This window comes from Saimiri boliviensis, chromosome 6 (assembly GCF_048565385.1).
Source record: "Saimiri boliviensis isolate mSaiBol1 chromosome 6, mSaiBol1.pri, whole genome shotgun sequence".
NCBI lineage: Eukaryota > Metazoa > Chordata > Mammalia > Primates > Cebidae > Saimiri > Saimiri boliviensis.
In genome coordinates this window covers 104,918,204-104,942,694 of record NC_133454.1, presented here as the reverse complement: position 1 = coordinate 104,942,694, position 24,491 = coordinate 104,918,204, and the positions used below count along the sequence as shown (strand labels likewise).

At 40.5% G+C, this 24,491-nt stretch overlaps 1 protein-coding gene across 1 annotated transcript in view; it reads right to left on the bottom strand.

The window, feature by feature from the left end:
* Window positions 1-1,445: 1,445 nt before the first annotated feature.
* Window positions 1,446-24,491, bottom strand: part of IFTAP (intraflagellar transport associated protein) — a 97,527-nt gene continuing 74,481 nt past the window's right edge. The window contains exon 6 of the mRNA XM_074401326.1: window positions 1,446-1,527. Coding sequence (XP_074257427.1) covers window positions 1,456-1,527 — 72 coding nt within the window. The 3' untranslated portion in view covers window positions 1,446-1,455. The remainder of the gene's footprint in view (window positions 1,528-24,491) is intronic.

Here is a 24,491-nt window from a genome sequence, read left to right as displayed (position 1 = left end):
AGCCATAGTAAAAGATCTTTTTGCTATTGTCTTTATGGATCACTATTACAAAAATAACCAGCAGTTAGTCGATCATCAAGTTTTCTTTGGTGGGGGCAGAGGGAGGAAGAATTACAGTCTCATGCCGTGCATAGCAGGTGCATTCATTTGCTTAGGCTGACCTAACGAAGTCCCACAGACTGGATGGCTTAAATAACAGAAGCTCATTTGCTCACAATGCTGGAGGCTAGAAGTCTAAGATTAAGGTGTGGGCTGCGTTGATTTCTTCTGAGGCCTCTGTCCTTGGCTTGTAGATGAGCATCTTCACAAGGTCTTTCTCTATGCACACCTGTGTCCTAATCTGTTCTTATAAAGTCAACAGTCATTGTAGATTAAGGCCCACCCTAATGACCTCACTTAATTTAGTTACCTCTTTATAGATCCTGTCCTTAGATACAGTAACATTTGGAGGTACTGGGAGTTAGGACTTCAACATATAATTTTAGGAGGAGACAATTCAACCATCACAGGGGCCTTGAGCATAACTTATGTTGGAGTGTGAGTTTTAGTGAGAAGTAACAGAAACTAATTCATGCCAGTAAGAACAAAAAATGAGTAATAATAATAATGAAGACAAGAAAGAAAGAAAATGCTCTAAGGCAGAAAATGATCCTGCTTCAGAAAGGGACAGGAACTAAAAAAACTCTTAAGCTACATTTCCTCTCCCCACTGCTTCCTCTGCAAATAGGCTTACTCTCCCTTTACAAGTATGGTTTCTCTTTTCCTCATTCCATAAGATAGAAAATGGTCCCCACTCTTTTAAGCTTACATAGAACAGGTCCTGCCATTTATCCAGACATTCTGGGAAGACTTCAGTCCTGATTTTCAGGGGACAGAATCAGATTGTCCCAGCCTGGGTTAGGTGTTCACCCTGATTCAATCAGTTACAACTATGGCAATATGGCCAATGCGGCTATTTTAAACATGGTTGTTTTGGGCTAATCTTTGTGAATTGGGATGATTCATATGGAAAAATAGATATCCATGATCTCTGGCCTGTAAGTAAGCTAAACGCTCTAAAACTTGTCACTATGTGGATAAAAATATTTTTTTCTGCATGTCCCATTCTTGTCAGATCTCAGCACCTATCTCTTTTGTTGACTAGCTTAGCTAGATATTTCTCTTCTTGAAGCACAGACAATAGGTAACTATAGCAACTGGTTGTACAGGTAATTGCTATAAAACATTGCCCAGGGGTTAGAAAGCCATGGAGACACTGATCCCTACATTCGACTGAGGCATTAGTTCACAGCTAAGGTGAGTTTCTTGTATCCAGAACAATCAATGTTTTACCTTTAAAAATAAAGAAAAGTGTGTGCACCACAATTCTGCCTGAAAGCTCTGGCATTGAAGTGGGCCCAGGAGATGCAATTTCAAACAAGATTCACCTTTTCAACTTCCAGGTCCGTGACTTGGTTAGGTCTCAGTTGCCTCTAATCTTCTCCTTTGTCTTCGAGGCTTCAGCTGTCCAGCATTTCCAGGGGCAGGCTAATGAGGAAAGACACAGGTTCAATAACATCACCTTTAGATCTAATAAGACAGTGTTCCCTCAAATGCAATCAGTTCATCCCCAGAGGTCCAGCCAGCATTCTAGGCATCCTGGAATTCTTCAGTTCTTGTTGATTTCCTCCTTGTCCATTTACTGTCACCTGGAATCCACAGACACAAAGCAATATCCTTTCTTCTCCTTCTCTGTTTTAAACTAAACATAGCATTGGAATGACTTACTTTAGAATGGCTAACAGACATCATCCAGGGATTTATGGGCTCATGTCTTCCCTTGCCAAGAGAGTTTGGAAGACAGCTCAATGACTGAGCACATGGATCCAGGAGCTAGGGTACCTAGGCTGAAAGTCCAGCTCAGCCACTTTCTAGCTCTACCTTCAGCATGTTATTAACTTCTCTGAGCTTCAGTTTCCTCATAGAGTTGCTATGATGATTAAATGAGATAATATACATAAAATCCTTAAAACTATGTAATTTATTGTTGTTTTGGGATTTTAATTTCATTTTATTTTTGAGACAGAGTCTCGACTCTTGCCAAAGCTGGAGTGCAGTGGCATGATCCCAGCTCACTGCAACCTCCGCCTCCCAAGTTCAAGTGATTTTCTTGCCTCAGCCTCCTGAGTAGCTGGCATTACAGGTGTGTGCCACCACACTCAGCCAATTTTTGTATTTGTAGTAGTGACAGGGCTTCACCATGTTGGCCAGGACAATCTCAAACCCCTGACCTCAAGCGATCTGCTCACCTCAGCCTCTCAAAGTGCTGGGATAGCAGGTGTGAGCCACTGCACCCAATTTATTATTATTTTGGTTGCTACAGCCATAATATAAAATCTTACCTGAAGAACCACCAAGGGTTGGACTATGGCAAAATGTAGGGATATTCCTCTCCACTTACTATTCAAGGCCATCCTGCCTCCTTTAATTGCATTCTCCTACTATTCAAGCATTTGGGATCCTCATGCAAATTTCCCCTACCAGCAGGCACTCAGATCTTACTCCTATGGTAACAGCACCCTCTAGGTCTTGCCTTTTACCCTTCCCTTACCCTCATTCCCCATTCTGTCTTCTCATCACAAGGTCAATGTCCAGTCCTTATCACCAATGCATGCTGTCATCACCAGTAGGAGTAAAAAAGAAGACGGAACTCTTCAGAATCCCTAAATGACCACAGGCAAAGCCAAAGTTAAATAATTAGATTGATCCCTGAGGCAATGCTAGGACTTAGTGTGAGCTCCAAAACTCAGAAGGCACAGTGCCTTCCCACAGTGCAGTAGGGCCAGCCTTGCAGCTGTAAGTGGTTGCTTTTTCAACTGAGCATCTGCCTCCTCACTGGTCTTCCAGCCTTCCATTGGCCTCACTTCATTCCACCTTTGAGACTGCCACAATCTTTCTGAAACTCAAAATCTAATCATGTTACTCCTGTACACCAGACACTTAATGCAATGTCCTAAATGCATCCTGCCATACCTGTCCTTCACACATACCTGGATGACAACACACCATACCCATTTGCACTTATTTGTTTACTTATTGCCCCCTCCGTAGATTACAAACTTCTGGAGATCAAGGAGTCTGTCTATTCATCTTTATATTCCCACTATCCAGGAGAATAGACATTATAGTTCAATGCTAAGCAGCATGGTTCCAAATCAAATTATCAAAATATTACAGGAGTTTAGAGATGAGAAAACAATCTAGAACACTTAATACAAGCCCTTTATTTACACAAATTTCTCTGAGAAAAATATCCCTAATATCTTCTGCTCACTATTTTATGAGTCTTTTCTACTTTTTATGCCATAACACCCCCACCCACCCCCATCTAGAGCCATCTACACAATTAGTCATGCCAATTATACTAAGTATCTCCTAAAGCTGTCCTTTACATTCTAGACTCACTACAACTATCTAAGTTCAGGTCCCCTTACTCTCACCTGGACATTGAGATCAGCCTCCCTTTTGGGTCACATCACAAATTCTTTCTCCAATCTACTGCCCATGGTGCTAACCCAATTCTTTCTAAAAATTTAATAACTCACAAACCACATTCTCTCCCAGATAAAATAGTTGAAGGATCCCTATTGCCCAACAGATATGTTTTTAAAATTCTCACATGTCCCAGGAGCCCCCTTTGGCCCCTACCTCTTTTTCAGTCTCATTTCCTACCACTCAACTTACCCATCAGCCTACACTTTAGCCACAGAAAACCACAGGCCGTTGGTATACTGCTCCAGGGTTTCTGTGTAGTGAGTTGTTTCTTCTAAGTGAAACATCTCATCATCCACCCCTTAAACAGTTAACCTGGTTAACTTCTACCCATTTTTCAAGACCCAACTTAGCAGACAACTCCTTCAGAAACCTATGATTCCCTTCTGAAATAATCAATTGCACCTTTGCCTCTATTCACTTAACACAATACATATGACAAAGTACTCTAAATATTTGCCAGTCTATCCCTCACTTTACTGTAATCTCTTTGAGGTCATGAGACATTTCTTATGAATCTCAGCATTTCCTTAGCATGAAACCCAGTATCCAGAATAGAGTATGAACTGTAATAAGTATTTGATGAGAGAGTGAGTGAGTGAATGAGACAGAAGTTGCTATTCTTTACATACAAAGATGATACCACTACTATCCCATCCATAGATTATATCTTTAAGATATGTTTTCCAACAATGGGGTGGATTACATGGATACATCCACATTCCACCATCCTTTTTATCCTAGGATCAATGATTCCAGCATAGCTGAAGCCATTAAACAGTTTGTGCTCAGGGAAAAAACCAACCAGCTGTACACAAAGGGAAATCCTGACCTTGACTTCCTCATCAGTATCACTCACTCCCCAGCTGATCCTTGGCCTTCCCATAAGGTCAGCACGCAGCATAGCTTGGCATAGCTTGGGATTGAGAAATGTAAGAGCAATCTTCTTTAACCTTCAGTGAGACTGAGACAGCACATGTGCAACATGTCAGTGGAGGAAGTTCTCCTTCCTGTCTTCCTCTAATATGACATAGCAAACACAGTGCTGGAATAAAGTTGAAACTAAGAACTTGCGTGGTTGATTAAACTCCTCAGTTTCACTCCTCTGCTAATCAACTATAAAATACGCACCAACGTCAGAGAGATTTGGTCACTTAATTACTGTAAAACAACCCCACAGGTTAATGCATGCTTAATCTCAAAGTAGTGGCAGTAACCATGTTGTTATTTATATCAATTGCACAGTTAGAATCAAATGTAGAGACTTCAGGCCCAGAAATGTGAGACAACACCTGATTTAACAGGACAGAAGAAGCATACCTTCCCATCCATCTCTAATACCTGTCCCTCAACATCTGACCTACCATTTTACCACGACCTGAAATTCTAGAACCAGAAATGTATTCCTTTGATCTTTTTTTCTGTTAACATGCATATAACATACAGGATGGATCATATATTAGACCATGGTCAATTGTGTATGACTGAGATTTGGTAAATTTAGCCATTTTTACATGGAATTAAGAGATCAAGGAGTCTATATCCAGCATCCTATTTTTCAGGATTGAGTTACTGAAATTTTCTTCCTCTGCCTCTCTAGCATCCCAAGAATGAGGCAGCATGAATTTCAACTCAGCATTTCACTTTATACAGTGTGCATGTTTCTAACAAGTTAGGGGTAAATAATTTTTATAAATCAAATCATAATATAGTTTTGCCAATTAAGAATTGGTGAGGAGACCCTCTTGAATAGTAAAATTGTCTTGACTCTTTTGTATAAATGCATGCTATTAAAAATCAGGCTTGCTTGCCAAAAGGCACACTTACAATGTATGTTCTCTCTCTCTCTCTCTCTCTCTCTCTCTCTCTCTCTCTCTCTGAACATTTAGAACTCCATGACACTACTGATTGAATTTAGAAAATGCCTGCTCAGGTGAGCAAGATTCTGCAGGACTGTCCTGATTATTTCATTATGCCTACGTAATATACACAGGGTAAATATTATCATCTCCAAACTGGTTAGAGATTTGTTTGTCTGACAGATAAGTAGAGGATCAAGAAATCAATCTTCTCTCATGGAAAATAGAAGAGACCCCAGAAACTAGAAAAGAGACTTGGCTTTTAGCGTGAGAACAACTGATAAAAAGTGTATTTGAACAATAGTCTCAGTTTCACCAATATTAGTAAAAGAAAGTTAAGAATAATGATGGTATGATCATTGTGTTACATGATGTTAGACATTCAAGTTGCTTTCAACATGGCTTAACACTTTAATGGATGTTGTGACTAGAAAGTATGTTTTGAATCTCATCAACTTAACTGTGCATGCACACGATGATGGTTAAAAATATTTTCTCTGAAAAAAACAAAACAAAGAAACAAAAAAAAAAAACCATGACTTTTGTTGGTGGTATCTGGGGACAAAGTGAATCATGTCTCCAAAGAACTTGGAAACAAGGATACCCACTGATAGTTAAGTCAACACCGAATAGGAGGAAACAAAAAGCCTACTGGATTCTTTACTGAAACATAATCAGTGATGTTGGGACCTCAACCTGACTCAAAAGAAATATTTTTCAAAATTATTTGTGTCCTTTTGCTCTAAACCCTTAACAATCTACCAATTAATAATGTAAATCAAAGCCTGCCTGTAAATCAAAGTTATCCCTCATTGTAAATCACACTGGTATCCCAGATTATTCATCAATGTCATGTAGCCTGGATTAGTGAGTACCCATCACCTTAAACCTGATCAATTGTGAGTATACTGATAAGGCCCAATATCTGTACCCCATGGACAGTGGTACATTCACAAAATTGCTGCTATGTGTTAGCAGTAAGCTGTTCTATGGCTTTCTCCTTTCCTTGGCCATTGATCTTTCTCCAAACTTTTCACCACTGTTTAAAATTTGATTTCTTTTAATAGTATGACTTAAAAAGCAGTATCTATACAATACCAAATGAGCTAGGGCATCTATTTTCCCTGGTCAGTGAAAACACAGTTGAAACTATTTAGCATCACTGGAAGAGATGCAAGCCTAGACTTGAGCATGATCCTTAATAACACCTGAGGTTTAATTTTTTAGTGCAACAGACCCCTTTCAGAATCTGATGAATGCTACAGATCCTATCGACATAAAATTGCACAATCATAAGATTTGGCATTTTGAATTATCCATGGATCCCATCTACAGACTGCTATATAAGAAGCCTGACCTCATGCAAATCCTTCATATTGTAATGGGGAAACTGAGGCTCAGTGAAGGGAATTGACTATCCGGGGTTGCACAACTAGGATTTGGTGCCTTCGCAAGAACAATGGGTTTAGGTGAAATATCGAATACCTTTAACGGCAGAAAGAGAATTAGGTCTTTAACATCTTCAAACCAACAGTTATAAGACCAATCACTTTTTCACTATATAACATATCATATTGACATCAAGTAGACACTTTCCATAATGTGAAAACCAATTTGTCAATTCTTCTTGGGTACCAGCCTCTCCTGGGATATGAAAGTTATCCAGAAGGATCTCATGACACAGCTGACCCCAATTCTCTAAGCCAAACTGCATTTTGCCATCCAACTCTTGGTTCTTTATTTCTGTCTCTAAAAACGGGAAAGCAGAATTGACCAACCCAATCTGGAAAAGATTCCAGGAGTTATCAGGGCTTCCTCCCACAGCCTGGACTATATTATGTAAACTTCGGGTCTGTCCAGTGATTTCAAACAATTGTAAGAAGAAACTCACAATTGGCCAAAAATAGCCAACTTATCCAAACAGACTAAGCTGGTCAAGGAAAACAACAATCTAAAGGATCTAGGAAGATTTTTTCCTAAAGCAATTTCTCTGTAAAACATTAACCAACATTCCTATGGCATTTTGTATTTTATAAAGTGATTTCAGATGCATACATGTATCAATCTAGCAAAGAAAAGGAAAGGAGCAACGAATCCTATGAGAGGTGCCCTGATATCAAATATTTTACTTCCAAAACAACTCAGAAGTACTCTTTTTACCCATCAGACTCAGAGTGGCTAAGTAATTTGAACAAAGTCACAAAGTAATTAGCAAAGCCAGGATTCAAATCCTGATATCTAAGTACAATCTTATTTTCTCGATAACAGATTGAGGTTATGGGAGGTTAAGTCGCTGGCCTCATATATCTAGCTCCTAAGTTATAGGGCCTATGTTTGAATTCACATCTCTAGATACTAAAGCAAGCATTCATTCTATTGAGTCAGTATCTCTCAACATTCTCTGTAAAGCACGTCAATGAAAATCACTCAGTTACCTGTCCTTTAGCGAAAATAGGTCTAGCATCGGGGTTCTCAAAGCATGACTTCTGGACAAGCTGCATCCCCATTATCTGCGAAGTTGTCAGAAACACAAATCCTCGGGCCCTACCCTAGATCTACAGAATCAGAAACTCTAGAGGTGAAGTCCAGTGGTCTGTGGTTTGATAAATCAACCAGGTGATCCTGATACCTGCTAAAATTTGAGAACCACTGATCTAGCAGCATACTTTCCCTTAATTCCCTCCGTGAAAGCAAAGGTTCACGTGAAAGGTTCATTCACACCTGAACCTTTTCTAGGGCGAACAGTTGTAACACTTGTAACCGCACCTTAATAATCATCGAAAGGTACTCAGTATTTGATCTATGCCCATCATACTTGGGAAGGCACCAAATCCCTTGCTGTTTGATCACACCACCAAATTTCATTTTAGTCCCTTCCTCAAACACAATTAAAAACCAGAAGACTCAAGGATCTGCTGAAAGAATTAAGCCTGAACACGTCCTCAAAAATTGACTCCCAAAGAAATGAAAAATATTCCCACAATATCATTTGCATAGGAGCCTTTCACGCCTCTGAATCAAGTGTTTTCATGCAGAAACTTATATCAGAAAATGGAGTTTCCTCCTCAGTTCCTTATTTCTGGGTGGGTGGTTTGTTTTATGACACTAAATGTTCTTCTCAAGCAGGTGTTGGCTAGATGGAATAAAACTAATTAGTCTGATGTTGGGGAAAACCGGGTCTAGAAGATTGAAATTCAGACTATGTGTTATTTGCTTGAATTACAGTGTTCTAACAAGGGGTGAAAATGTATTACTTTTCCTGCAGTATGCAACATTTTATCATGGAAAACACAATCAGTAGTACCAAATACAAGTATAATGTTAGCTGGTTAAACCAACACGATCCCACATCTCCCAATTTATTGCTTAGCAATTGAATTTACCTGGAGTCAGGACAGCCATTGGCAAAGGTCTTGCAAGGAATGATGCAACATTGCCATCTTGTGGTTTCGAACTGAAAATGGCTGAGGCAGAAATAATATCCACCCCCATTAAAACAGGCGTCTCTAAGTGTTTGACCTTTTGCATTTTCAGCTGAGAATTCACTGGTAAAAAAGAGACAAGGCCTATTTCCAGATGGACACAAGACACAGTACTAACTGGACAATCAGGTTTACCCTCCCGAGCTCCCATTGTACCCTCTCGTTCAATTCATCACATTCTCTCCCCACCCTGCTTGTCTTGTTATTAATAGCTACTGTATGACTCCAGCTTAATCAACCTCTGCCATTCTTGAATCTCAGCTGCCAACCATTTAGGTGTGGCACAGAAATCTAAACCACAGGTTCTACTTCCTTTCTGATTCTCCAGGTTTCAGAACCCACGCCCAACCATTAGGAACCAAATCTTATTCTGGTGTGTAAGAGAAAAAAGAATAGAAATTCAGAAACTCTAACAATGATCACTCTAGCAGTTCACCTGCCTAATCTTTAACATTTTTTACCTCTTTATTAATCATGTAGGAGTAATGATTAGCATAAATATCAAGAAGTCTGACAATCCATCGATACCTTTAGGAAAAGAATGTTCTAAATGAATCAAAGACACACCAGTAAACTTATGTATCTACAAAAAACAATCCCCCAAATTTGCATTCAGTTACTTTCTAGATTCCAATAGCATATAGTTACTTATAATTAGCCAGTGAAAAACTTGACCACGTACAATGTACCAAGCATTGGGCTGTGTGTTTTTGATGAGATAATAAAACAGACCTGGCCCCAGCAAACATGTTGCTGGCCATCCAAGAGAGAGGACATATTTCATTTTTAAAAATCTATTAGGGAGATCAGTTTTACAAAGGAGAAGTGTGAAGTACAACTGTGGAACCCTTTTGGGAGATTTTCTCCCCTTTCCCGTGAGACAGCAGGGTGGTGTCACGCAAAGAGCAGGGGTCTCAGATCTAAGCTTGTATTCCAACCCTCACACACATCAGCTGGTAATGAGGGCAGACCAGTTTTCCTCTTGGAGTCTCTGTTTTCTTAGAACTAGAATCAATACATATTTTTCTACTTCATGATAATAGCAAGAGGATTAAATGTGATATTGCATGAAAAGATGTTCAAGTTCCTGGCACAGAATAAATGGTAGCAACTTTCCCTCTCCTTTTAACCAGTATGCTTCTGATAAGTCACTTCATAACTTCTTCACAACTCACCTTAGAGCTGGTGTGCAGTAAAGACTGAAGAGTGAATGTTTTATCCAGCCCCCCAAAAAAATCTGGCTACTCTGTTTTTTAAAGGTTATCCCCATTTATCAATGACCCTTCTGCATGACAGAGCCTGGCCAGTCCTCTATATCTATGCTATTTCTAATTCTTGAAACTTTACTGCATTTCAAAGCTAAATACACATACAATTAGTATCTGGAAAGTCTTATTATCTGCAGTGGGACATGAAGGCTCTTTCTCCTAGTATGAATGACAGCTTTGGTGTTTCCTAATTAAGAAGTTAAATTCAAAATGTCTTTTATCCTCATCCCTAGAGGCAAGCTGGCGCTTAATGTAAAATGAAACATTTGGGATGACCATTTGAAGGCACAGTAGGAGATTTAAAAGAATATGTATAACTGTGTGCTCGAATATGCTTGCTAGCAGCTCTGGTCAAGCCGTCAGGCTAATTCTCTCATGCTCACTCTCAGCCCTTCTGAATCAGCCAGGAAAGATATTTTCTTCCATATTTCCTCCACCCTGGGAGGCACTGCTTCCTGCTGATGCCTTTGTAAACTGGAGTCTAACTTTGGAGTTTACAGAGAAGGCTAGGAAATGTTCATTTCTAAAAGAATTTTAAGAAACATGAAAAAAACCCACATACCATAGCAGGATCAATATTCACTTACACTGCCCTCAGGAGTACAAAAATAAATAGCCTTTTTATTCTTTTGTAATTGATCTGGTCTTCTTCACAGGCTTTCACCCAGTTGATGGCAAGAGAAATAGATGTTTGTCTCACCTAGTAATTTAGCCTTCCTGGGCATCATCACATCTCTGCTTGAATGACCTGGGTAAATGCTCAGTGTCTTAGAGGCTGAGCCCCCTTCCCCTGCTCCTCCTCAGATGCACCTTGGAGTATGGGAGGAGGATGTGGCTCCTGTAACCTTAAGGAGGCAGATGGGAGGGAGCCAGGTGGAGTCCCAGAGAGGCAGGTTGGTATCTGCTGCGGAGGGCCCAGGTTGGGCTAGCCCCTGGAGACTACCAAGGCATGACCCTGTGCCCTGGGCATTCTGCTGAGGCCTTTCTTTAAAGTCTATGGCTATTGTACCTCAGGATGCCAGACTAGCCCAACTTCAACTCCTGCTGGCAGGGTGGACACATCCGAAGCCTGGCCAGGAAGCCCTGCCCTGCTGTCCTCAGCAATGCGGCTCTTTTGTCCATGAAAGCAGCCCCTTCCTGCCATATTCTCCAGTCAAGGTCTGAAAAATTCAGCAGCCAGCCCTACAGGCATGAGGAATACCTCGGTACTTTTCAGTCATTTGAAAGTTAAGAGAGATTCAGGAAAGCTGAATCCAGGTTCTCCTCAGCCTAACCAGGCTATGCTGACCAGGGTCCTTTGATGAAGCTGCCCACAGGATGCTACCGGAGCAAGCTGTGAAACAAATCCACTCCGAGAATAACAAGCACGCTGGTGTTACACACATGCATCTGCGCTTCCTGTCTTCTGGGCTTAGGCCCAGGGAAAAATAAGATCAAAACCTGTGTGTTCACCCCTTCCTCATTCCCTGCTCCTCCTCTTTTCACAATGCCACATAAGAAAAGGTAGACTTGAGTTTTTGCTCCTTCTAAAATTGTTCTCCTTTGGGACATCTCCTTTGTGTCCTACCTGCTGTCAGGCAAGGGGAGTAGCCTCTACGCTTGGAAAGTCTTAATGCTTTCATCACCTGCAACCTACTTCTTGATGTAGTAAAAAGAAACAAAGCAGGGAGAAGGAGTCAAAGAATTTTAAAACATCTAAAATTTTACTTTACTGCAGAACTAAAAAATATTACTTTAAATATCAAAATTGGAATGCTAACTTTTTGTATCCCTCTTGTAACCATTCTAAGAGGTAGGAAGACACTCAAGTAAACTACAGAGATTACGTGTAGGGAAGTGCAAAAGAAAAATAAATCATAAAAATACCACCCTACTGTACTCTATCATGGCTCTTCAATTCAATTCACCAGATCCTTACTGAGTATCCACTACCTCTTCACCATTAGCATACTACAGGCGGCACGGAAAGGAAAAGAGATGGTTTGCGGCTTCGAGGAGCCTCAGTCTAACAGGAAGAGAGACCCTACTCTTGAATAACAAAGGGCAAGATCAGACTTGCACAAATGAGCGGTGAAGGCAATAAATGCTAGAACTGGAAGTTGAAAACGCACTCTACAGACGTCTCATCACTCTTCCTCCTCTGCTATTGTGAAGTTCTTTTTTTTTTTAATCTCTCTGCTGCTTGAAAGGAAAGCACTGAAGCAAAGAGAAAGCAAGCCACCACTGCAGGCTTATGGTTGCAGACAGCCCTTTTGCCAAGATTCAGCAATTCCCCGAGGTATAAGCAGAGTGGAGGAGGACACCTACTGGGTCTCAATTTTGCATATGCAATTTGTGCCCATAATTATTTTGATTGCTTCACGGGTCACATAAGGCTTTTCTAAGCAAGCATCCACTAATTAAATATTATGCAAAAAGTCTTGTTCCTATGCAGGCTTCTATATGTGAAGTATGTGCTACTAAAAAAAAAATTTATACCAAATTTTTACATGTCTGCATTGGTTTCATTAAGACCTTTTAAGAGAGTGGTAGAGGTAATTTAAGAAAGAGTCCATTTTGTATATATGCCACATTTTCTTTATCCAGTCTATCATTGATGGGCATTTGGGTTGGTTCCAAGTCTTTGCAGCCATAAAAAGAATGAGTTCATGTCCTTTGCAGGGGCATGGATGAAGCTGGAAGCCATTTTCAGCAAACACAGGAACAGAAAATGAAACACTGCATGTTCTCACTGATAAGTGGGAGTTGAACAATGAGAACACATGAACACAGGGAGGGGAACATCACAAACGGGCCTGTCAGTGGGTGAGGGTCAAGGAGAGGGAGAGCATTAGGACAAATACCTAATGCACGCAGGGCTTCAAACCTAGATGACAGGTTAACAGGTGCAGCAAACCACCATGGCACATGTATACTATGTAACAAACCTGCATGTTCTGCATATGTATCCCAGAACCTAAAGTAAAATAAAAAAATAAACTAAAAAACAAAGAGTCCATTTACTTAACAGAGACTTAGAAGATGTAGAACTAAATGTTTCCAATGTTATTCTGGATTGTGTGTTTTTCTTTGCTTTAAAAAAAGATTAGCATCAACATTTAATAAGCCAAATAGAGCATGAAGTGTAACATCCAGAAGTCAAAATTTCTTATATTTAATTTTCTGTAGATATCTCCTTTAAGAATCACTTAGATTTCTGCCAGAAGGAAAACCCAAGTAGAGAGTACAGGAGACCCGCTTGCAGACAGGGTTGGGCAGGCAGATGGACAGACAGGAAGAAAGAGAGAAAGCTACCTGTCATTGACAAGCTTTTCCACCTCTGAAATCAGATCACAGATTCTCCTCATTTTCTTTAGTCTCCTGCTCCACAGCCTTCCCCAATGAATGCATCCACATCTGCTCCAGCACAGTGGCCTGAAAAGCCGTGGCCTCCATTTGGGCCTTCCCTCTAGACCTGCATGATTTTCTCAGATGCTAAATCGAATTTCTCTCCTGAACAAACCTTCAGTACTTGATACCACAGGGACAAAGATAATTCTCTTTCTCCACAAACGTTTGATCATTTGAGGCTATAATACTGACAGTAGATTAACAGGAGAAAAGGTATGCAAATTTATTATGTGCACATGCACATGAAAGCCACATGAAATATAAGACCCGAAGAAGGACTGATGACTGAAGGGCTTTGTTTTTGTTGTTGTTGTTGTTGTTGTTGTTGTTGTTGTTGTTGCTGTTGTTGTTGTTTTGAGACAGAGTCTCAAACCGTCGGCCAGGCTGTAGTGCAATGGCGCTATCTTGACTCACTGCAACCTCGGCCCCCAGAGTTCACACAATTCTCCTGCCTCAGCCTCCCGAGTAGCTGAGATTACAGGCGCACACCACCACACCCTGCTAATTTTTTCTGTATTTTCAGTAGAGACAGGGTTTCACTATGTTGGCCAGACTGGTCTCAAACCCCTGACCTCATGATCTGCCCACCTCAGCTTCCCAAAATGCTGAAATTACGGGTGTGAGCCACCGCGCCTGGCCTGAAGGTTTTATACTGCACAAAAAAACTAGAGGCTGGGGCTCCTGTGGGAAGGTGGTGACAGATTATGGGGGAGATAAGGGGAAAAAGCCATGGATAAGCAAAACCTGTCTTATTGTGCAGGCTGAATTCTCTCAGGCAGCAGCCCTCAGAAAGAATAAATGGGAGCTTGCAATTAAGTTCCTCTGCCAGAACTTCAAAATTGACTGATCTTCAGTCTCCTTTGCCTGTGAGATCATCTTTCCTAGACCTAGAATAGGGGAACTCAGAGAAAACCTCTGCCAGCATTCCCTGTTTGCCCAGCAATGTGGATAGATGCAAATTTTCTTTACAAGATGATAGCTTCTCAGCGCTATTTCTGTGTCTGCAGTTTTTCTGAATAACCAGCTCAAAATATGCCAAAGAAGTGTATCTGGGGGCGGCATAGTCTGGTTTCCCACAGCATCTCCAGCCTGCCTTTCTGATTCTCACTCTGTAATCCTCAACACACAGCCTCAGCTATTCTTCAAGCTCTCCATGGCCTTTAGTCACCTTCTGTTTCTCGAATTCCTTGAAAAGATCAGAGACAGATTTGTCCATGGAGTGCAAGTCTATGCTAAGTTGATCTTTTTCTTTCAGATGGCCCACCAGGTAAAGCCAGCCTCAGTTCTATCAAGCTCCTTCTATTCCTGAGCATCCCTGTCCTTTCGAACCCAACCATGATTTTCCCCATCTCCAGGCGTTTCCCTGGGAGCCCCTCCTACTTGCTTTTCTATTCCAAGTTCTTAGGAGGCTTTAACCACAGTATCGGGTCTTCTTGGCTGTCCTGCAGCCTTGTCCTTGAGAGAGCAGGACAATAGGCAGAGATGTCCCCCGGGGCTCTCTTCCAGGAAAGGGTCAAATTTGAGGTAGAAAAACTTTTTTCAGGACAAACTTCTTCAACAGAAAAGTTGCAAACTACCACAAATAACTTACTTCATTCCCTGTGCCTAGAACATCTGCTCGATATCTGCAGCTCTCCTCTTTGAGGCCCATGGCAGGCTCCAGCCCCTGCTGGGAGCCTGGCGATGCTAATATTGTGAGTGGAAGGGCAAATACAAATCAGAAGGGAAAAAAGCCAATTCTCCTTGTTACAAAGAAAAAAGAAGAGACCTTCCCCCATGCCCTTTTCTTTGGGCATTTACCTTAGAAAACTAGTAAGTGTAAGCTCTTTCTCTGCTTCTTCGAAATGTATATAAATATTTTTAAAAGCTAAATAAGCCTCTTAACCAATTTTACAACCCAGGAATGTTTCCACAAGGACCTGGGAGCCATCTCTTTGAAATATAATTTCAAGGAAGATAAGGCTCCTATCTCAGTTTCCTGGGCAGAGTAGGAACCTAACTTTAATTGATGCCTAGATTCAAATTGCAAGCCTACCTCTTATCACAAAGAGGTGGGAATTTCATTTTTCCTTTGGATAAAGGCTATTATCTATCAAACGCGAATAGTTACTCTAAATTTCCAGATGATTTTAGAATGAACTGCCTATAACAAATGGTGCTGGCAAGTCCTCTTGAGGATCAGTTTTTGTTTATCTTGAGAACATGTATGTAATGGGTTACATCTGCTTGGCTACGTAAAAAAGTGAGATTTCTTTCTGTCTTTGCAAAAACCACTTAATGGATTGCCTGGGATGTGTATCACATTCTGGTTCAATGCTTATTCAATAATAACACTTTTATCTCCTCTGTTTGTTAGAGAAGTTTCCTGGATTGGCAGGAGGTTTTTATTTCTTTGTGCTTTGCCTGTGTGTTCCAGATTTTCCCTATTGCATGCTTATTACATATGTGATTTTAAGATATTTTAACAGTATGCCATATAATTAAAATCATTAAATTTATCTGGATGTTTAGTTGTCTTGGGTTAAAATAAAACCAAATAGAAATTAAATATCAGAAAGAATAATTCTATAATAATTCTGGATAACCTCTAAAATTAACAATTATAGGCCTGATTTCTCCGTCTGAGAAATGAGAATTGTATAACTCATATTAACCAATTACAAGTTTTAGGAAGCTGTTTAACATCTTCTCAATATGTCTCAAAGTACAGTAAGCATCTGGCTTAAGCACACTCCTGCAGGCCCTCCTGACTTACAAAGCTTCCTCTGATGAAGAGAGACTTCTTTTGAAATGATGACTCTTCTGTTAAGAAAGGAGAAAACCAAAAGCTCAGGAATTTTTCTAGTGATTTTCAAGAAGTCAGGATACAAAATGTAAAGAAAGGAGTCTCTCTGACACCATTGAAAGTGTTCATTATTTTGTTCTGGGTTTTCGTTTTGTTTGTCGACAGGCTGGAGTACAGTGGTGCAATCTCGGCTCACTGCAACCTCCGCCTCCCAGGTTCAAGTGATTCTCCTGCCTCAGCCTCCCAAGTAGCTGGGACTATGGGCACGCACCACCACGCCTGGCTAATTTTAGTATTTTTAGTAGAGATGGGGTTTCACCATGTTGGCCAGGATGGTCTCTATTTCTTGACCTCACGATCTGACCGCCTCAGCCTCCCAAAGTGCTGGGATTACAGCAGGAGCCACTGAGCCAGGCCTATTGTTTTAATCACAGAACATACTTTAAACCCTAGAAATAAACAGTTTCCATACATTTACTTACACTTGAAGAATTCCTTGGTGTCATGGCAAATGCTTATCGACTCCATTAGGGATGGCACTAGTTTCAAGAGGCCGGAGAAGTGACCTAGAGCCAGTGAATGAGACATAGGGTTTTATCGGGGCTTACATACAAGGGAGAGAGTCTGGTGGCAGCTGGACTGGACTGGTGGACAGGATGACTGCATGGGCCAGTGGCTGCCGGCTGGCCAGAACCACCACCCTACATGGAGCCCAGTGACAGCAAGCTAGGCAGGAAAACTGCAATGGCTTGCAAACAACTTGTATATAGCATTTTCAGTTAACACCCCTCCCTTAATGACCTCTACCTGGATGGGTGCATTTATCCCAAAACTCAAGGCCTCATCCCTGTATGGCCCATGTTCCATGGGATGGGCCAGGGCTCAGATGTCCTCATAGACAAGGAATGAAAACTTCAGATCGGCCACTCCCAGATTCTCTCTCTTGGAACACACATTCTGGAGTGTCTGCCATATCTGGCCGTTTTAAGGGCATGCTTGCCTTATTGCTACCAGATGCATTTACCCTACACTTGGCAATAAATAATGGCCTCATAACAAAGATGGACAATGCCTTTTATTGCATTAAATCTTTTATCAACCCTAAATTTAAATAGGTAAGATAACTAAAGAACAAAAGACACAGGAGGCTCACTGGTACCTGAATCCCTGCATTAAAACTCACAAGTAGGCCACCTATTAGGTTGGTACAAAAGTTACTGTGGGTTTTGGCATTACTTTTAATAGCAAAAACCACAATTACTTTTGCACCAACCTAATGCCAGACTAAGCATCTTTACCAACTTGGCTTTTGCCACTAATCACACAAGAAGTCCCCAGACTCCCAAGAGCCACACAGAGGAGGCAGCATAGCTGAATGGTTAAGAGCATAGGTTTAGAACCAAATAAATCTGACTTTGAAACCAGGCAAAACCACTAACAGATTAAGATCTTGCTGCAAAGTTTCCTCAGCTGGAAGGTGAGTTTAAAAATTAGATAACATAATATCCGTGTAGCCACTAGATATTGTTTTTGAATTGTTCTATCCAGTGCTGTCATTCAAGTATACATTAGCGTTTTTAGCTTTGTATATACCAGTTCCTCAGTTTATGACTTGGGTAATTTGTCTTAAAAAAAAAAAAAAAGGAAGAAGAAGAAGAGGCCGGGCATGGTGGCTCACACCTGTGATCCCAGCACAGTCCAAGGCAGGTGGACCACCTGAGGTCAGGAGTTTAAGACCAGCCTGACCAATATTGAGAAACCCCATCTCTACTAAAAATACAAAATTAGCTGGGCGTAGTGTTGCATGCCTGTAATCCCAGCTACTCAGGAGGCTGAGGAAGGAGAATTTCTTGAACCTGGGAGGTGGAGGTTGCAGTGAGCTGAGATCACACCATTGCACTCCAGCCTGGGCAACAAGAGTGAAACTCCATCTCAAAAAAATTTTAAAAAAGGAAGAGTTCTGGGAGCAGTGGCTCATGCCTGTAACCACAGGACTGTGGGAGGATTGTTTGAGGCCAAGAGTTTAAGACTAGCCTGGACAACATAGAAAGACCCCCATCTCTACCAAAAGTAAGCAAAATTCAGCCAGGCATGGTGATGTGCATTTTTAGTCCCAGATACTCAAGAGGCTGATGTGAAAGGATCACTTGAATCCAGGATTTTGAGGCTGCACTGAGCTATGATCACATCACTACACTCTAACCTAGTCAGACCATGTCTATTTAAAAAAACAAAAACAAACGACAACAAAGAAAAATACAGATGAGGTTGACAAAATAATTTCACAAATTATCAGGCAACCAAAAGCCTATAAAACCCAGCCTGACCTTCAATTAAGGCCCGAATCCTTTGGTTTGTCCCTTTAAGAAAGCAGTCTGAGTACACCACTCAGCCAAAAATAAAATAAAAATCCAACTGCAGCTCATTCCTATCAGAGAGACTTATTGCTTTCAACCCAATTTATCATTCTATGGTACAAATCAGCGTCTGTACAGTATGTTTCAAATTAATTAAAAGACATTCTTTCCATCCAAGGTATAATCAAGGCAATTTACTTCCAAACATAATCAAGAAATTATATAAAGGAAGATTAAACATATGAGGAATTTTTTCATCTGTGAAGTTAATTGATTTTCATATCTTTTTTTTTAGGTTTTAAATGAGAATTCTAAAAGAATGGATTTTCCAAAATATCTCAACTCAGCAGAGTTTTGCAATACTTCTTCAGTGAAGATCACACTTTCCACTGAAACAGCTCCCAGGCTATGGGGAACTATGGGACACTCAGGTAGTGAATTTGTTTTGGGGCTGCCAGCAGCTACATTCAGAGCTCCTGGAACCCTTGACTGGAGCTCCTTCAGAATACTCAGAAGAGGGCAAAAAGAATGATGGACACATGTTCTTTCTTTCAGTAAAAGTCAGAGCTATGTATTTTAATAGTCCAGGTAAGGACAATATCATTAGCAGTTCTTAGAATGGAAGAGCAGTGGAGAGAAAGAACTGCTAGTCTTGTTTGTTCGTCTCTGTTTTCTTGAAAAAAGTATTCATTTGCAATATGTATCACCATAAGGAGGACTGGTAACCTCTGCTGAGAGCCAAAGAAGTGCCTTATTTAGACAATAGACATGACAGCCTCCATTACAAATGGGAATCCTTAACAGGTTTCCCTGGTCCCAAATCTCTACTCCAGTATTTCTATGACTCCTTAAACTTTCTCCTGAGTAACTCCAGGGAATTATTCTCTGACATGGAAACATTTCCAGAGAGTAACATGACGGTACCATGAATAGTTATCACCCATGTTGGCCCCACTATCTTCATGGTTAAGGGTCCCTTTTATCATACACTTTCCCACACTTCCACGGAATCTATGTTTTGGAAGATTTTGCCAATAAAACAAATGCAATTAAAACAAACACTCCTTTGTTCCTCATTTTTAAAATTAATGTAGGACATAGGAAATGTCCAGTTAACACAGGGCCACTCAGCATCACCACAGTGAATTAATAGAATCCCAATCAAAAGCCAGTAAGAGTGATACACAGACCCGTTTCTACAACCAGAGTACCTGCTTTGGAATACCACCAGCTCAGCCACTTGCCAGCTGTGTGACTTTGAGCAAGGTATACAACCTTTCTGTTCCTTAATTTTCTCATTTGTAAGATGCTAGAAGTAACAAAACCTACCCTAAAGGGTTGTTAAAGAGGCTAAATGAGTTAATATATATTTAAAGAACTTATAACAATGTCTAAAAGAGAGTAAATACTCATTCATTCTAGCTCTTATTTTTTAACAGCTTTAATCCTGGAAGAAATTCCAGGAAATATTCTTAGCAACCTGTGTGCCTGGATGTTTGGACCTAAGTGAATAACCTTGCATTAATGCCTTTTAAAAGTTTTGTCTTGTTTTGATGTGGCTCACAATTCAGCTCTCACCAGTGTAATTAATTATAGCTTTAACACTATCATTCTGTATCAAGTGAGGTGAAAATAAATGATAATCATTCATAACAGACTAAAGATGTCAGTAACACTAATGCTGATCACGTAAACCCTAAATATTTTAAAGTGACTATTTCTTCATTCATAGAGTGTCTCTAGGAAGTGTATATTGTTTCCATTTCCCTGATTTAATTTGGAAGCTTATAAAAGATATAAGCTTTTATCTGATGTAAGCCAAGCACTTTGGGGAGTGAAGGATAATAATGGATCAAGAAAAGTCAATTAATTCTATCAACTTTCTGGGGGAAATGGGTCAAAACGCCCTGAATGGCAAACTATATGACTATGCCCAGATGAAATAAACAACGCAATAATCTTGACATAAGGACACTACTCTGAAAATGGCAGTAGCCCAATCTCAGCAAGGGCTGAAATAGATAACTCTCTAAAGGTGAGAGAGTCAGGCTGTATAGTCCTCATACCAGCCACCATCAGGGCCACCAGGACTGTGACACTGTTCCCAAGTGCTGACTCCAGACAGACAACCTTCAACATTGTATTTATTTTTTGTTTGTTTATTTATTTATTTATTTATTTATTTATTGCTGCAATCATCTTTTGAGAAAGCTAATTGTAGCCAAAAAAAAAAAAAAAAAAAAAAAGCACCTCCCCTTCCAAGCCAGGTTCTAGTACTGACTCTAAGTTTAAGAAGTTACTCTGGGCTGGGCATGGTGGCTCACACCTATAATCCCAGCACTTTGGGAGGCTGAGGTGGGTGGATCACGAGGTCAAGAGATCGAGACCATCCCAGCCAACATGGTGAAACCCCATCTCTACTAAAAATACAAAAATTAGCCTGGTGTGGTGCCTCATGTCTGTAGTCCCAGCTACTGAGGAGGCTGAGGCAGGAGAATGACTCGAACCCAGGAGACAGAGGTTGCAGTGAGCCGATATCATGCCACTGCACTCCAGCCTGGAGATAGAGCAAGACTCTGTCTCATAAAAAAAAATAAAAATAAAATAAATAAATAAATAAAAATAAATAAATAAAAAGTTACACTGTGGCTCAATTTCCTAACCTGCAAAATGGAAATAATACTGGTATCTACTTAGGGAGTTTTAAATAAGTTAGTGTATGTAAAGGTTCTAGCACAGTACCTGATACAAATTGTTACTCTTAACTTTTTTTTTTTTTTAACATAAATCTTTTCCTCAAATCTAGTGAGTCAGAATCTGCAAATCTCCCCAGATGTCGGTGACATGCAGCAGCTCTGAGAACCATGGATGGGCAACAGTCACTTGATTATCTCATTTAAAATCTCTCTGAATGGCTCAGGAACAGAAAGAGGAGACAGTTTGATGGATCTAAACTGGTGGTTCTCAACTGGGGTCAGTTTTGCTCCACAAGACACATTTGTCAATTCCTGGAGAAATTTTTGGTCGCCACAACTGGAAGAAGGATGCTACTGACATCTGGAACAAAAGAGAGAGAAGCTGCTAAATATCCCCCAAGGCATAGGACAGCCCTTGCTACAAAGAATTTTCAGGCCCAATGTGTCAATAGAGCTGAGATTGAGAAACCCTGATCTGATCAGTGCTTCTCAAGCTTTTATGTGCATACAAATCACCTGGGGGCGGGGAGTCATGTTAAGGTGCATATTTTGACTCAGTAGATCCAGTGTAAGGAACCAGGAAGCTTGTTAGAATATCTCAGGATCTAGAAGCTTGTTAGAATATCTAGACCTGCAGGATCAGAATCTGTATTTTAACAAGTTCCCTGGTAGACTTGCATGCACATTAAGGTTTGAGAAGTGATATTCTAGAAAATCCAATCAGTTTTGAGCTAATCCACAGAAGAGAAAGCTGTTTCAGTGAATCAGTTTGGAGCTAATCCACAGAGAAAGCTGTTTTTCAGAAGTACTGACAAAGAGTAAGACTAAACATGCTCCAGGCATTACTTTTTATTTAGTTGGAGAATTTCATTAGCTAAATCTCAAGGATGGATTATTCAGACATTCAAAGTAGGGCTTTGTGTTCCTTAGTCAAAGCCAGTAAAATCTTAAGAGTGTTCTAGGAGACCGTGAGGAAGGGAGAAAAAAAGAAAGGAGGAATGCAGAAAAAAAAAAAGGAGGAATGAAGAAAAAGGAAAGGAAACAGCGAGTTTGGGAAATGCTGCATACCAGGTTAAGCAAAAAAGATCTTCACTACAGGACTTCTCAGAGCCTTTGCTGTTCTAAAGTACAATTTGAAATTCCAAAAGGAGAGATTTCAGATATTTGACCATAGAAGCTTTTTATTCTTGAGCATCTCAGGCCTTAATATTCTAAACTCGCCTTTGGAAACACTAGTCTTAGTAAACCATTCTATTTGCTGAAGTTTGAAAGGACTGTCCTACATACATCTTTCTGGACTCTTCAACCTCAAGGGACTTTATATCCCTTAGGAACCAGAAGAGGCACTGATAGTGATAAATAAGAATAGCTGCTAATGCTTTTATCATTTGGGACATACCTGACACTTTGACAGGCATTTAATATGCATTTTCTCTTGTCCTTATTATAATCCTGAAGGGTAGGGATTAACCTGATTTACATCTTAGAGAAATGAGACACGGAGGGGATGAAAAATTTGCTCAAAACCACGCATCTCGCTGATGCTTGATGTGCTCAGTCAACTAAGCTCCATTTGCTAGAACATTGCCATCTGTGGCACAGGGGTACGAAACTGTGAGTCTCACACTAGATCTCAATCCTGGCTATAGACATCAGCTCTCCCTGAGACCTGACTTCCTTTGTGCTGATAAACCACCTCTGTTTTGATTTCTAACCCACATCTCTCTCCCCATTTGCTTGCCTTTAACATTTCTATTTTGCACAGTGTCTTCTGCTGTGGCCAACGTTCATGGGGACTTCCACCTTCCTTTTTACAAAGGAACCCCCGGGATCGAGACTCACAGCTATAGAACTTGGGCTTCACTCTCAGATTGCCCGGATAGGTTGTATTATCACCACTTCGAATTCCCTCCCTGGGAAAAAGCCTATCTAGCAAATAAAGGCATTGAGAGACTAGCAGTTCCCACCTGGAAGCTCCCTTTACCCCATTCGGTACCTAGTAAAGTCTGTTGCCTCTTGCCACATCTCAACAACAGGTGCTTCTCACACTGGACTTGACTGGGCAGCTGACCTGGTCCCTTGGTCCCCTGCTTTCATTATTCACTTCCCCTTGACAGATACATCTGCTTACAACAACCTACTAATAAGTAGTACTTATTTTATGGCAGGTATCATGCTAGGTGTATGCACATATCATTCCTTTTAACTATCACAACAAGGTAAAGTAATACGACCTCCACTTTGAAGATGAGTAAAGCCCATAGCAGATACATTATCTATACAATCACCCAACTAATATATGCTGAACTCAAACCTTACTTTTTCTGACCCCAGAACTCGTCTTCTCATTCACTAACTGAAAACCCTCAATAAAGCAATTAAATTCTTATAAAATCCTACGGGAAGAGGGGGGTATAGACCAATCACACTTGTTGCTTAGTTTCCTCATGTAAAACACTGCGTAAAGTTTTTTTGGCAAATATTTCCAATGACAGATGTACAAACCAAGGAAGGCTGCTGTAGCATAAGATTGTATTTTTCCAGCCCAAATTTACAACTGAACAGGACTTCAGTTTATGTCAAAACAAGATACTAAAACGGGTTCATGAGCTCCACAGGGATGTAGATTTGTGAAGTTGATCAAAACCAGAACCCCGAAAAATGAGCGGTGTGAAAAAGAAACTCACAACCTTAGCTCAGTTTATGGTGAAAAAGGTCAGCAGGTGCCCTCAATCGTGGGACTCTGGACCCAAAGGAAATTGTTCTTCTCAAAAGTTATCCTTAGGACATCAGTCCCTTCAACTGTAAGATGAGGGATTTGAAGTAAACAGTCTCAAAAATGCCTTCCAACTCCAAATTTTATGGCTTGCCGAAATGGCAAAGTAATTTCAAATTGCCTGTTGGGAGCAGCTTACAGAACATTCCTTAGAAGGAAACAGGGATAAGATTGGCCCCCTCCACACATAAGATTTTATTGCCTATTCAAGTTCAGTTGTATTCTTTCCCATAACGTAGACTCCTGGAATTCCTTCACTTTTTCTACTTTTCAGAAACTCACAGAGGTTACACGCATCAGGAGAGTCCTGGACTCACTTGTGATTTTAAAAAGTCAAAGAAAGAAAG